Source organism: Macaca nemestrina, chromosome 19, assembly GCF_043159975.1.
Source record: "Macaca nemestrina isolate mMacNem1 chromosome 19, mMacNem.hap1, whole genome shotgun sequence".
Classification (NCBI taxonomy): domain Eukaryota; kingdom Metazoa; phylum Chordata; class Mammalia; order Primates; family Cercopithecidae; genus Macaca; species Macaca nemestrina.
In genome coordinates, this window is record NC_092143.1 from 58650893 (window position 1) to 58665199 (window position 14307).

General features: G+C 33.4%; 1 protein-coding gene across 12 annotated transcripts in view; it reads left to right on the forward strand.

Moving 5' to 3' along the window:
* The window catches only part of LOC105498394 (coiled-coil domain containing 178), a 506590-nt gene that overhangs the window by 97542 nt on the left and 394741 nt on the right, over positions 1-14307 (forward strand). For all 12 annotated transcript variants that reach the window (XM_071085481.1, XM_011770472.3, XM_011770477.3 and 9 more), the window contains one exon: positions 5815-6035. In XM_071085481.1, coding sequence (XP_070941582.1) covers positions 5815-6035 — 221 coding nt within the window. The remainder of the gene's footprint in view (positions 1-5814; positions 6036-14307) is intronic.

Genomic DNA, 14307 nt, shown 5'->3' on the forward strand with positions numbered 1-14307 from the left:
TTAATAAATTAGAAGCTTTGATTATTTACTTGATGCCTTTTTTATTTTCTAGAATTATCAGTTAAATGCTCTAAATTTTCTTCTCAGAATGTCATTAGTTGTATTTTATAAATGTTCATATGCTGTGAGTTCATTATTATTTACTTTAGAATATCTTTTAAAATTTCCCTGAGATTTCTTATGGAATCTATTATTTATTTAGAAGTTGCTGGTTAATTTACATTTATTTTGAAATTTTCATAAAAATTTCTGTTACGGCTAATTTAATTATATTGTGCTAGGAAATTTATTTATTTATTTATTTTATTAGGCTTTGGGGGAACAGGTGGTGTTTGGTTACATCAATAAGTTCTTTAGTGGTGATTTCTGAGATTTCAGTGCATTTATCACCCGAGCAATGTACACTATACCCAATGTGTAGTCTTTTACCCCTTGCCACCCCAGAAACTTGTTCCAAGTCCCCAAAGTCCAATGTATCATTCTTATGCCTTTGAGTCGTCATATCTTAGCTCCCACTTATGAGTGAGAACATATGATGTTTGGTTTTCTATTCCTGGGTTACTTCACTTAGAATAATAGTCTCCAATTCCACCCAGGTTGCTGTGAATGCCATTATTTTATTCCTTTGTGTGGCTGAGTAGTATTCCAAGGTATATATACCACATTTTCTTTATTCACTAAGTGATTAATGGGCATTTGGACTGGTTCCATATTTTTGCATTGCAAGTTTTGTTGCTATAAACATGCATTTGCAAGTGTCTTTTTCATATACTTCTTTTCCTCTGGGTAGATACCTAGTAATGGGATTGCTGGGTCAAATGGGAGATCTACTTTTAGTTTTTAAAACAGTCTCCACACTGTTTTCCATAGTAGCTGAACTAGTTTACATTCTCACCAACAGTGTAAAAGTGGTCCCTTTTCACTGCATCCATGCCAACATCTATAATGTTTTTCAGTTTTTGATTATGGCCATACTTGCAGGAGTGATGTGGTATCACATTGTGGTTTTGATTTGCATTTCCCTGATAATTAGTGATGTTGAACATTTTTCTATATGTTTGTTGGCTATTTGTATATCTTCTTTTGCGAATTGTCTACTCATATCCTTAGCCCATTCTTTGATGGGGTTATTTGTTTTTTTTTTCTGGCTGATTTGTTTGAGTTCTTTGTAGATTTTGGATATCAGTCCTTTGTTGGATGTATAGTTTGTGAAAATTTTCTCCCACTCTGTAGGTTGTCTGTTAACTCTGCTGATTATTTCTTTTGCTGAGCAGAAGCTTTTTTAGTTTAAGTCCTATCTATTCATCTTTGTTTTGGTTGCATTTGCTTTTGGGTTCTTGGTCATGAAGTCTTTGCCTAAGCCATTGTCTACAAGGGTTTTTCCAGTGTTATCTTCTAGAATCTTTATGGTTTCAAGTATTAGATCTAAGTCTTTGATTCATTTTGAGTTGACTTTTGTATAAGGTGAGAGATGAGGATCTAGTTTCATTCTTCTACATGTGGCTTGCCAATTATCCTAGCACCATTTGTTGAACAGGGTGTCCTTTCCTCACTTTATGTTGTTTGCTTTGTTGAAGATCAGTTGGCTGTATTTGGCTTATTTGGGTTCTCTATTCTGTTCCATTGGTCTACATGCCTATTTTTATACCAATACCATGCTGTTTTGACGTTATGCTGAACAGAGAAAAGTTGAAAGCATTCTTCCTGAGAACTGGAGCAAGACAAGGATTTCCACTCTCACCACTTTTATTCAACATAGTACTGGAAGTCCTAGCCAGAGCAATCAGATAAGAGAAAGAAATAAAGGGCATACAAATGGGTAAAGAGAAAGTCAAACTGCCACTGTTTGCTGATGACATGAGTGTATACGTAGAAAACCTTAAAGACTCATCCAAAAAGCTCCTAGAACTGGTAAATTAATTCAGCAGAGTTTCAGGATAATTTGTGTACAAAACTTAATGTACACAAATCAGTAGCTTTCCTGTACACCAACAGTGTCCAAACTGAGAAATTAGGAACTCAACCCCTTTGACGATAGCTGGAAAAAAAAAAAAAAGGCTTAGGAATATACCTAATGATGTGAAAGACCTCTACAAGGAAACCACATAACACTGCTGAAAGAAACCTTAGACTACACAAACAAATGGAAACACTTCCCATGCTCATGGATTGGTAGAATGAATATTGTGAAAATGACCATATGGCCAAAAGCAACATACAAATTCAATGCAATTCTCATCAAACTGCCATCACCATTCTTCACGGAACTAGAAAAAAGCAATCCTAAAATTCATATGGAACCAAAAAATAGTCTGCATAGCCAAAGCAAGACTAAGCAAAAAGAACAAATCTGGAGGCATCATATTACCCGACTTCAAACTATATTATAAGGCCATAGAAACATTTTTAAATGTTTCATTCATATTTAAATTATTTATAGTTTATAAATTTCCTAAAATTTTATCTGGGAGAATGTTCTGTTTAGTTCAAATTTATATATACTCTGCTGTTGTTGGGTATATATAGTCTATATATATATAGACTATCTATAAATATCAGGTCAATTTGGTTGATAGTGCTGTTCAAGTGTTTTCTCTCAAGAATTTTCTGTCTAGTTATTCATTGACTTGTTGAGAATAGGGTGTTCATTGTAACTATTAATTCAGAAAATAAACCAATCATATCAAAGTTATTATTTCAATTGTCAGATTTGCTCATGTAGTTTAATTTTTCAAATTTAAAATACACTAACAAGTTGTCAAGAACATAAGAAATGTAGCATGGCCAACATTTAAGTTTGGAATGGAAATTTCTGGAAATAAATAGACATCAGTGTTAGATTTAGCCCTGGGGGAATCCTTGAAACCCTGATGTCCTTGAGTTGCCATTTTGATGTATGTGTAAGGTACAGGATACTGGAAATAAAGCTTAAGTCTCACCCAGAGTGACAAGTCTAATCAGAGATCAGGACATAAAAATGAGAATCCAAAGGTCTAATCCTCAGCCTATGACTGAACCATGAATAAACCTGCAGCTCAGCTTGAGCAGCCAAGAAACTTGTTTGTTTCTCTTATACAATGGAGGAAAACAATGCTTCCTAAGCATTTGTAATGTACTAATCTCCAATAGATTTGTGACCCCCCCACTGCCTGCTGTCTGTGTGCTTAAAAACTGTTCAGTGGAGAATGTCATTTAAATGTTCTGTAGGTTAGTAGTAAAGTCAGGCAACTGACGGGATAAAAGGCAAATTTGCTCTGCAAGACTAAAACTTCAACCCAGGCACTAAAAATTTATCTCAGATAAAGTTCCAAGAAAAGAAGCAGCTCAATATTAAAAATCATAAAACACACAAAGATCCAGGTTCAATGGGTGTGAATCAGTAGATGCAGACCACATAATTTTACTCAAAATGTGTCAGATATAGGATTATATCTGATATTATAAAATAACTGTTTGATACATTTCAAGAAATAAAAAGGTTTAAAAAGCAAGGACAAGAAACTTTTTTAAAGAAAGCAAAATATACAAATGAAAAACTATGAGAAATGAAAAATATATAAAATTAATTTAATGATTGGTTAAATTGTTTATTAGACTCAGAGAAGTAATAGTTAACTGTAAAATTTGAAGAAATTGCATGGAATGTATCACATCAAGACAAGGAGAGAAAAATGTAAGTCAAATATTTAAAACAAGGCATATAGAATGAGAGGGCATCATGAATATTTAATAGAAGATCCTCATGAAAGTAATAATGGCAATATTTAACAAGATAATGTCTGACTCTTTAGAACAAAAGTCTTGCTGTCTAGTTGGTGAGGGTAAAAAACATAAAAAAAGATGTTATCAAACATTGCACGTATCAAAAAATAAAAAATATTTAGAAGTATTTTATTTAAAAATCATTAAAATTATCATTACACATATGGGAAAAATCCAAGTCATTAAAGAGAAATCAGTAGCTTTTGTTACATCAAAAAGAGGGACTTAATTAATTATCCAGGAATATGGATTTAGAAGTTAGACAAAAAGCAAAATAAATACAAAGAAAAAAGGAGAAACCCAATAACAAAATGGAAAAATAATAAAATTATATAATGCAGAAGAGATGCAAAGCTGAAGTTGGCTCACTAGAAAGAGCATAATGTAAAACCAATGGCACAATAAATGAAAAACACAGTGAGAATGTATAACTGATTCAGATTAGGAGTGAAAATACATAGGGATGTAGCAGTGATTAATAGTGATGATGACATTAAGAACGAATTTCTTTGAATAATGTTGAAACTTTGACAAAGTAAATAAATTTACAGAGAAAAATAGGTTGCTGAATACATAGATAACCAAAATATTCATATAATCATTAAAGGAATGATTTTGACCCAGTAACTAAAAATCCTTCCTCACAAAATAAATAAATATATACATAGGGCCATGGGGCTTAATATACAATTTCAAACTTCCACAACACCTTAGAGAAAAGAAATCAAAAGAAACTACAGCTGATATAAGAAGCTATCATAAATTATAAATCAAAATTAAATGATCACAGTACAAATATAGAAAAATACAGGCCAAAATTACAAGTATAAATGCAGAAAATCCCAAGTAAAGACATCAGTAAATTCCACCAAGAAATTTATTTTAAAAAGATTAAAAAGAAAATAAACTAACCCACTTAGTTTTATTCCAAGAATGCAAGAACCAGTTAATGCTAGAACTTAATATAATGAGAAAATCTTTCAATGTAATTTTTCTAAAATTGTCCTTGTCTGTTCATTGGGATTTAATTAAATTTATACATTAATATGAGGAAATTTCTGTACCTAAAATTTCAAATATTTTTATACAGAAAAAAGAATTTTTATTCATTTATTCAAATTCACTTTTGTGTTGTTTGGTAGCACGCTGTCACTTTCCCCTTTCAGACCTTACCCAGTTCATGTTAGGTTTATTCATAGATTTATGTAGTTTATTTTATGTTTTGGTTTTGCTATTGTGAGATACTCTGTTTTCAACATATTTATATATAGGCAAGCATTTTTTATATTACTTTTACATGAACTATCTTATTTGTAATAATTTTCATTTCACTATTTCATGTGTTTTTCTATAAGAAAATAATAATCACTTTTGCCTTTTTCGTTCTGATATTTGTAAGTCTTATTTCATCATTTTCCTTCTAGGTGGTTTTGGAAGGCCTCGACTCTTGCAGTTCTCACTTTGAAGCAGTTACATAGAGTACTTTATAGAATGATCAGAATATGCATTGACCATACAGCATAAACAGGATTTATAGTAAAATAACTATTATCTTATGAAACATATATTTTAATCTTTTTGATGATGAATTAAGAAAGTAATATGTTTTATAGTACCTTTTATTTTAGAGGTAATAAGATTCGACCAGGCGCGGTGGCTCATGCCTGTAATCCCAGCACTTTGGGAGGCCAAGGCAGGTGGACTACCTGAGGTCGAGAGTTTGAGACCAGCCTGACCAACATGGAGAAACCCCATCTCTACTAAAACTACAAAATTGGCCAGACATGGTGGCACATGCCTGTAATCCCAGCTGCTTGGGAGGCTGAGGCAGAAGAATTGCTTGAACCTGGGAGGCAGAGGTTGCAGTGAGCCAAGATCGTGCCTTTGCACTCCAGTGTGGGCAACAAGAGCAAAACTCCATCTCAAAAAAAAAAAAAAAAAAAAATTGATTCACAGATAAGGAATTTCTGACATTAAAATGATTTATATTTATGTATTATCAAATATTTCTTCCAATCAGATTTTCTTTTGTTCTTATCCTTCTATATCTAGAACACGAGGCCTGTTTGAGAGATGTTATAGAGTTACAATGGCATCTTGAAGATAAAGTTAATCAACTAGAACATTTTGCAAAACAAAAGATGGAGTTAGAAGAAGCAAATGCAAAGATTCAAGCAGACATAGACTACATGAATGAACATGGCCCTCTACTGGACTCTAAGCGGAATCAGGAACTTCAAGATCTGAAGAACCATTATAAAAAAAAAAAGGAGGTAAATGAATAAACGAATGCATGAGCATTTCATAAATTATTACTTAGTTATGCAAAAACTTTTCAACCATAAGAAATTAACACAGCTTTAAAGGTTTTTTTCTTCTTAAAATTGACCCACCCTTTATCTCTACACATTACCAACTGTAGGTATTCATTTTAACTATGTCTTCTTTTCTTACCATTATATTTAAGATTATTAAGCATGTTTAGTCAAGCTTCTAGTAAAATTTTGGTGATTTAAAATAGCCAGGTAAGGTCAGGTGTGGTGGCTCATGCTTGGAATCCCAGCACTTTGTGTGGTAAGCACTTTGGGTGCATCGCTTGAGCCCAGGAGCTAGAGATCAGTTAGAGTAACATGGTGAAACCCCATCTGTACTGACAATACAAAAATTAGCCAGATGTGGTGGCTCATGACTGTAGTCTCCTCTACTTGGGAGGCTGAGGTGGGAGGTTTGCTTGACCCCTTGAGGTTGAAGCTGATGTGTGGGGATTGCTTGACCCCTGAAGGTTGAGGTTGCAGCGATTCATGATTGTGCTACTGCAATCCAGCCTGGATGACAAAGTGAGACCGTCTCAAAACAAAGCAAGAACTTCAGAAAAATAAAATTGTGAGTTTTTTATTTTAAGCCATAATCATACTGAGCAAAAATGCAGGTAAAATATATAATTTCATTGTTGATGAAAATATGTAAATGAAATACAAGTATTTTAATGGTTAATTAGATATTTAACTCTCCTATTATGGAATATGAAAATAATTTATTGATAATTGTCACAAAATGAACAAATTTAAATTTGTATTATATTTATTTTTGAACATTTTAAAGTAAATGAAACAAATTGTTAAATGTCTCCTGTGTTCCCCTCAACAGTTCCATTTTCATTCCTCCTTTACCAAAGACAATCTTTGTAATGAATTTCATGTGTCTATAAGCCAAATTTGTATAATTATATATATGCATGTGTGTTGATAAATAATACATGATATTTTTAATCACACAAACAGTACCATACATTGTACAATATTCTACAACCTGTTTTTTAATCAGTTTTTTAGTTTAATCAAGCTACTGTTGATATGTGTAGATCTAGTTCATTCATTTTACTTACAATGTTCCATCAAATAGATATTTCACAATGTAATTACTTACCATTTCATCTTCTGTTGGCCATCTGAGTTGTTTCCAATATCTGGCAACAAAAATGCTTATTTGACTGTAAACAATAATCACACATGAATACCTTCCTCTGTAGCTGCATGTAAATTTTTCCTATTGGGGTTATATACCTAGTTGGGTATTTACTGGATTGTGGGTTATACACATTTACTATTTTATTAGATAACATCAAGTTATTCTTCAGAGTGCCTGTAACAATTTCTATTACTGGAGTAGTGGCAATACTGAAGTCTCATTTCTCCACTGTGGACAAGAATACAAGTACTGTCCTCCTTTTTTAGTAATAGACCCCTATACAGTTGGATGACAGTGTACAGGCTGGAAGATATTTCTCAATTTCCCTTTTCTCATTGTATTTCTAATGAGATGTAGGTAGCAGTTACTGGCTGCGATTTCCATGAAATATCTTTGAAATAGACTGCCTCACCCAGGAAGTCTATTTGGCCATTTGCCTCAGCTATCATACCTAGGTTGCTGGAAGTTTAGAAAATGCCAAATAAGCTATTTACTAAACTTCCAGTAACCTTGATACGATAGCTACAGCTCTAACTTCCATTTTACAGCATGAAACAACCTTGGGGATGGAAGCCACAACTCAGGATGGCTGAAGAGCAAAGGGATAGTCAGATATATTTCTGTGAGAGAAAAGTAAACTGCAAGCTTGTTTAAGCAACTTATTTGGTTTATTTCTGTAACTTACAGCAAAACTCAATCCTAGTATAACTCACAATTTAGTTAACATTTTTATTGTCATTCTTTAAAATTTTGTCTATATGTGTTTTAATTGGTATCCCTTTGTTTTACTGTGTTTTTCCCTGATAGTGAACTTGGGTACATGATAAGCAGGGCAAGTGGAGTTTTTGGGCAGTTGGAAGATCAGGCTTGTGAATGGGAAGAAAGGATTCATTCTAGCAGACCAAAAAAAAAAAAAAAAAAGCAACGTTTGTGTAAAGCTTATTAGGGCTAAAATGACGGTTAATTTAATTGTCAACTTATGGGGCCATGATGCCCAGATATTTGGTCAACCATTATTCCAGATGTTTTCAATAAATGTACATTTTTTGGATGAGATTAACATTTGAATTGGTAGATTTACAGTAAAACATATTATTCTCCATATTGTGGGTGGGCCTTGTGCAATCAACTGAAGATCTTAACAGAACAAAAACTGATCTCCTCTGAGCAAGAAAGAATCCTGTAAGCACACTACTTTTGGACTGGGACAGCAACTTTCCCCTGGGTCTTTAGCCTGCCAGCCTACCCTGCAGATTTTGGACTTGTACCTCCAAAATAGTGTGAGCCTTTTCCTTAAAATCAGTCTCTCTCTCTCCCGCTTATTCCTCGCTCCTACTGGTTGTTTCTCTAGAGAAGCCTGACCATTAATGCAATGACTGCCCTTCTTTTATTTCATCATTATTGTGCTACTCCATTACATCTTAAATTCCTAGATCAGTGCTTCTGCTTACCTGCCTTTAAGTCAGCTGGTGACCTTCTAACTATTCCAGGGGTCAAAATGAGAGTTTGGACCTCTTGGCTTCTGTAGTGTGAGCCATAAACTCTGTGAAACCATCCACTATGGGTGTACAATGCAAGGGAAAGTAATTCCCCAAGAAAAAATAATTCCTCATCATGAAATTGAGATGCTATTAAGAAAGGCTATAAATGTCATGCAGCCAAAATATGAAAACTCTCTAATATAAGGTAGAAGGAAAGTGATATCTTAGTAAAAGTAAACACATTTTTCTTTGGTAAAATGAGCATAACTGACAATACTCAAAAATGAAAAGCAGAATTATGAGCACTGAGAGGCCCAAATACTTCCTCAGAGAGAAATAAAAATACATACATTGAGACTGTAAAAATTCTTGCCAACAAATTAGATAACCTAGATAAAATGGAATCAAGAAGAAATAGGAAATCTGAGCAGGTGTATAACAAGCACAGAAATTGAATAAGTAATTAACCACCTCCCCTCTCCACCAAAATAAATAAATAAATAAATAATGCCCAGGACCAAGTGGATTCACTAGTGAATTATAGCAAACACACACACACACAATCTCTAATAATTCTCAAACTTTCAAACTCTTCCAAAAGGAAAAGAAGAGGAAGAGGAGAAAGGAACATTTCCTAACTCATCTATGTCAGCATTACCTAGTTACTAAAGCCTGATAAATATATCACAAGGAAGTAAATTATAGACCAATATACCTTATGAATATAGATGCAAAAATCCTCAACAAAATCCTAGCAACCCAAATCTAGCAGCATATTAAAAAGATTATACATCATGACCAAATGGCATTTATCCCAGGAATACATATGTAATACAATATATGAAAATAAATCAGTTTAATATACCACATTAATAAAATAAAGACATACACACACACACGATTGTCTCAGTTGAAGAACAAACAATAGACAAAGTCCAAAATTCTTACATGATAAAAATCCTTAACAAACTAGAAAAAGAAGAAAACTTGCTCACTATAAATAAGGACATTTTTGTAAAACCCACAGGTAATACTAAACATAATGGTGAAAGACTTAAACCTTTTCCTCTAGGATCATAAATAAAAGAAGGATACCCACTTTTACTACTTCTATTTGACATTGTACAGAAAGTTCAAGCCAGAATAGTTAGGCAAGTAAGAGAAATAAAAGGCATACACATTAGAAATTAAAAAGTCAAATTTTCTTTATTATCAGAGGACATGATCTAATATATAGAAAATCCCAAAGATTTCACAAAACAGTCTCCTAGTGCTAAAAATCACATTTAGCAAACTTGCAGAATTCAGCTCAACACATAAGGCTCAGTTGTATTTTTGTACATTAGTGGTGAACAATCCAAAAAAAATTAAGAAAACAATTCCATACACAGGTCATCAAAAATAATAAAATACTAATAATTATAAGAAGATGAAAGATTTGTGTAGAAAAACTGTAATATTTTGCTGACATAAATTGAATAAGAATTGAATAAATTGAAAGACATCCTGTATGCCTGAATTGGGAGACTCAATATTGTTAAAGTGTCAGTAGCACCTAAAAATATCTGTGAAGTCAATGCAATCCAGAACAAAAGTTCAATGATCTTTTGCAGACATGGAAAAGCCTACCCTAATATTTATATGGAATTGCAAGGAACTCCAGATAGCAAAAATAATCTTGTAAAGAAGACTACATTGGAGAAGTCACATTTTCCAATTTCGAAACTTACTACAAAGCTGTAGTAAGCAAAATATATTTGCCTAAGGTATAAAGAAATAGATAAATAAAGTAGAACTGAAATTTCAGAAATAAACATATGTATCTATGGCTAATTGATTTTTGACAAGGTGCAAGACCAATCATTTATTGAAAGAAAGTGTAGCCTCTTCAACAAATGATGCTGGGACATTGAATATCCAAATATATTTTAAAAAGAGTAAAAGTGGACCCCTACCTCCCACCATATAAACATTAGCTCAAAATGAATCAAAGACATAAATACAAGAGTTTAAACTATAAAACTCTTAAAAGAAAACCTAGGGATAGCCAGGCGCAGTGGCTCACGCCTGTAATCCCAGCACTGTGAGAGGCTGAGGCAGGCAGATGATGAGGTCAAGAGATCGAGACCATCCTGGCCAACATGGTGAAACCCCGTCTCTACTAAAAATACAAAAATTAGCTGGGCATGGTGGCAGGGGCCTGTAGTCCCAGTTACTCAGAAGGCTGAGGCAGGAGAATCGCTTGAACCTGGGAGGTGGAGGTTGCAGTGAGCTGAGATGGCGCCACTGCGCACTAGCCTGGCGACAGAGTGAGACTCTGTGTCAAACAAACAAACAAAAACCTAGGGATAAATCTTTATGACCTTGGATTTGGAAATGGATTCTTAGATATGGCACCGAAAGTGCAAGTAACAAAAGAAAAAAAATAGAAAAATTGGACTTAGTCAAAATTAAAAGCATTCTTGCATCAAAGGACACTATCAAGAAAGTAAAAAGACAACCTATGGAATGAAAGAAAACATTGCAAATTATATGATCTCAAACTGATGTAGTTCCCAGAGTATATAAAGAACTCTTATAATTTGACAACTGAAAGACAAACAACTAAATTTAAAATAAACAGAGAACTTACCATGAACAGACATACATATATCTGTTGTATATCTGTTCATATTAGTGAACAGACATATCTTCAGAAAGACATACAAATGGGCAGCAAACTCATGAAAAGATGTATGTTCAACATCATTAGTCTTTAAAAAATGCAAATCAAAACCACAATAAGATACCAGTCATACCCATTAGGATAGGATTAAAAATAAAATGGAAAGTAACAAGGATACCCTAGAAATACTGGAACCACTGTAATTTGCTGGTGGGAATGCAAAAATAGTGTAGCTGCTATGGAAAACATTTTGGTTATTTCCAAAATAGCTAAGCACAGAATTACTATATTCTTCAGCAATTCTACTCCCAGGTATATATCTAAAAGAAACAAAAGCTGAGACTAAAGAAACAAAAGCAAAAGCAAAAACTTGTACATAAATATTCGTTAGTAACACTATTCACAATAACCAAAAGAAACAGTCCAATGTTTATTTACTGAGATAAACAAAATGTGATATATCAATGGAACGAAATATTATTAAGCCATAAAAAGAAATGAGGTACTGATACATGCTATAACATGAATAAAACATGAAAGCATTATGCTAAGTAAAGAAGCTAGACACGAAAGGTCACATATTGCATAATTCATTTATATAAAAGATCCAATATAAGTAAATCCATAGACACAGAAAGATTAATGACTGCGTAGGGCTGGGGGAAATGTAATATCAAATTTTGTTTGTCATGTTGTGTCCGTAATAACATTTTAAAACTCTTTTATTATTTTTTTATTATGCAATCTTGACCTAGTTTTAAGGCCCTGGCTAGAGGCCTGCTGAAGTTACCTGGTTGCTTAAAAAATTCAAAACTCCTAGCCAGTGTGCTTGGGCTTTAGTAAATGCTGCTGCATTACAACATGTGAAAGGACTGATACTTTGGGCTAATTGGGTTTTCACAAAGGGAGTCTGCTATACCTCTTTAAGTGCACACCCCAATACCTGGGAGGTAGACTGGAAGCCTTGGAATGAGAGAGAAGGCTGCCTTCAAGTTAGGCCAGAGGGCTGCTAAATCCCCTTTTTCTGTAACCGAGAATGTATGCAATATAAGTTAGCAGACAAAGATGGTAACTAGAAGCCCAAAACAAGAAAAAAAGAATTGAAAAAAATCCCCAAAGCAACAGGATACAGAGTGGGAAGTAAAGAGTTGCCCCTTTAGAGTAAACAACTCTGGGAATCCCTTGCCTCATAGATACCCAAAATATAAATCAAGGTCCCACATGTCTCTAGATATGCTAAGGCCATAAAACAAGGCTTGCAAGGACACTCAGCCCCTCCAGAGTTCCAGGCATGACAGAGTAGCCAAGGCACGTATTTTACTTCTTAGAGTACACAATGTGTTGTGTTGTCTTACTCAGTTTTGAGGCCGTGGCTAAACGCTGGCCCTCCCTTTCTTGAGAAGCTGATTAAACCCACATCTCCAACCCCTTCCTGGGCCCTCACATTCCACGCCACTATGTACCCATCCTATTCTCAACAGAGGCCCCAAACAAGTAGTGAAACCCACTGTACTTCAGAGTCTACTGAAATGATTAAAATTAGCCACTCCACAGAGATCTTCTGAAATTTAGCTACCTACCTCCACTGCTTGCCACCCATAAGCTGTCCCCTATAGCTCCAGCTTGCTGCTAACCTGTCCCCAGCTGAAACCCCTAACACGGCCCTACCTGGTAGCCATCTCTCCTTTGGAGCTGTAAGTAACAGAATTCTGCCTTTCATCTAGCCCAGTTTCACTGCGTTGCATCTTCCCACCAGGAGAATCTTTTAAAACAGGAAGGGGAGACTAGGGAGTAACCATTTAATGAGTTCAGGGTTTCCCTTTGGGATGATGAAGATGTTCTGGAACTAGAAAAGGGTCATGTTGGTACAACATTGAATGTACCGAATGCCACTGAATTGTACACTTTAACTTGTCCCATTCTATACTATATAAGTTTTACTTCAACAAATAAACTTAAGAAAATTTAGAAAGGATAAACTTCAAAAGATGCATTGTAAGATCACCATCCCATAAAACTAAAAAGAAAATTATACTACGAAAATACCTTAACCACAAGAAAAATCTTGTATGTAGATATTATTCTAGTATCAAAGGGAAACTCAAAAATAAAATATCAAATTATTACACTTAATAATAAACCCTAAAGCTGGTGATACTGCAGTTGCATATGATCTAACCTGTAAAAGATGAATAATTCCAATATTGTTTTAAATATTTAGTCCAAAGAAGAGGAGGGAAATGTTTTAATTAAATGAAGGTGATATATTTCAATACCAAAACTTTATGGAAATTCTGCAAAAATAACATTACATATATAAGTTACCAATAAATACATATTTGAAAAATTATATAAAATATTTGCCAAAGAATTCTTCAATATAAGAAAAGTATATCACTCCAAAAAAATTTATTATAACAATGTGCCAATGGTTTAACAGCAGAAAATCTTAGGTATGTAATTTATTGTATCAACATGATTAAAAAATAGAATTTTATCAAAAGATGCTTAAGATGTATTCATTATTCAAAAACTGGCAATTGTAATAAAAAATTAAAATTTAAAAAATACCTTAATTTAAATAAAGAACTATTTCACACAAGCATCCATATTAATCACTAAAATGCTAAAGCTGTAATAATAGGAACAAATCAGGTAAACCTGACATCCCTATTACAATTTAACATCATTTTGAGGATTTTTCCTATGTAATAGGACAATAAAATGAAATAAAAGATATACATTTAAAAATTGTGAAATAAAATTATTTTAATATTATTATAATTAAAACATCAAATAGAAGACTGTTGTTTTCAAAATAAGTTTGTATCCACCAGAACTAAACCATCCAATACAACATACTTTTACTAGCATGAATAAAGCTTTTCCATACTTTCAATAAATAGTTAAAAATATAAACAGAAAACTCCT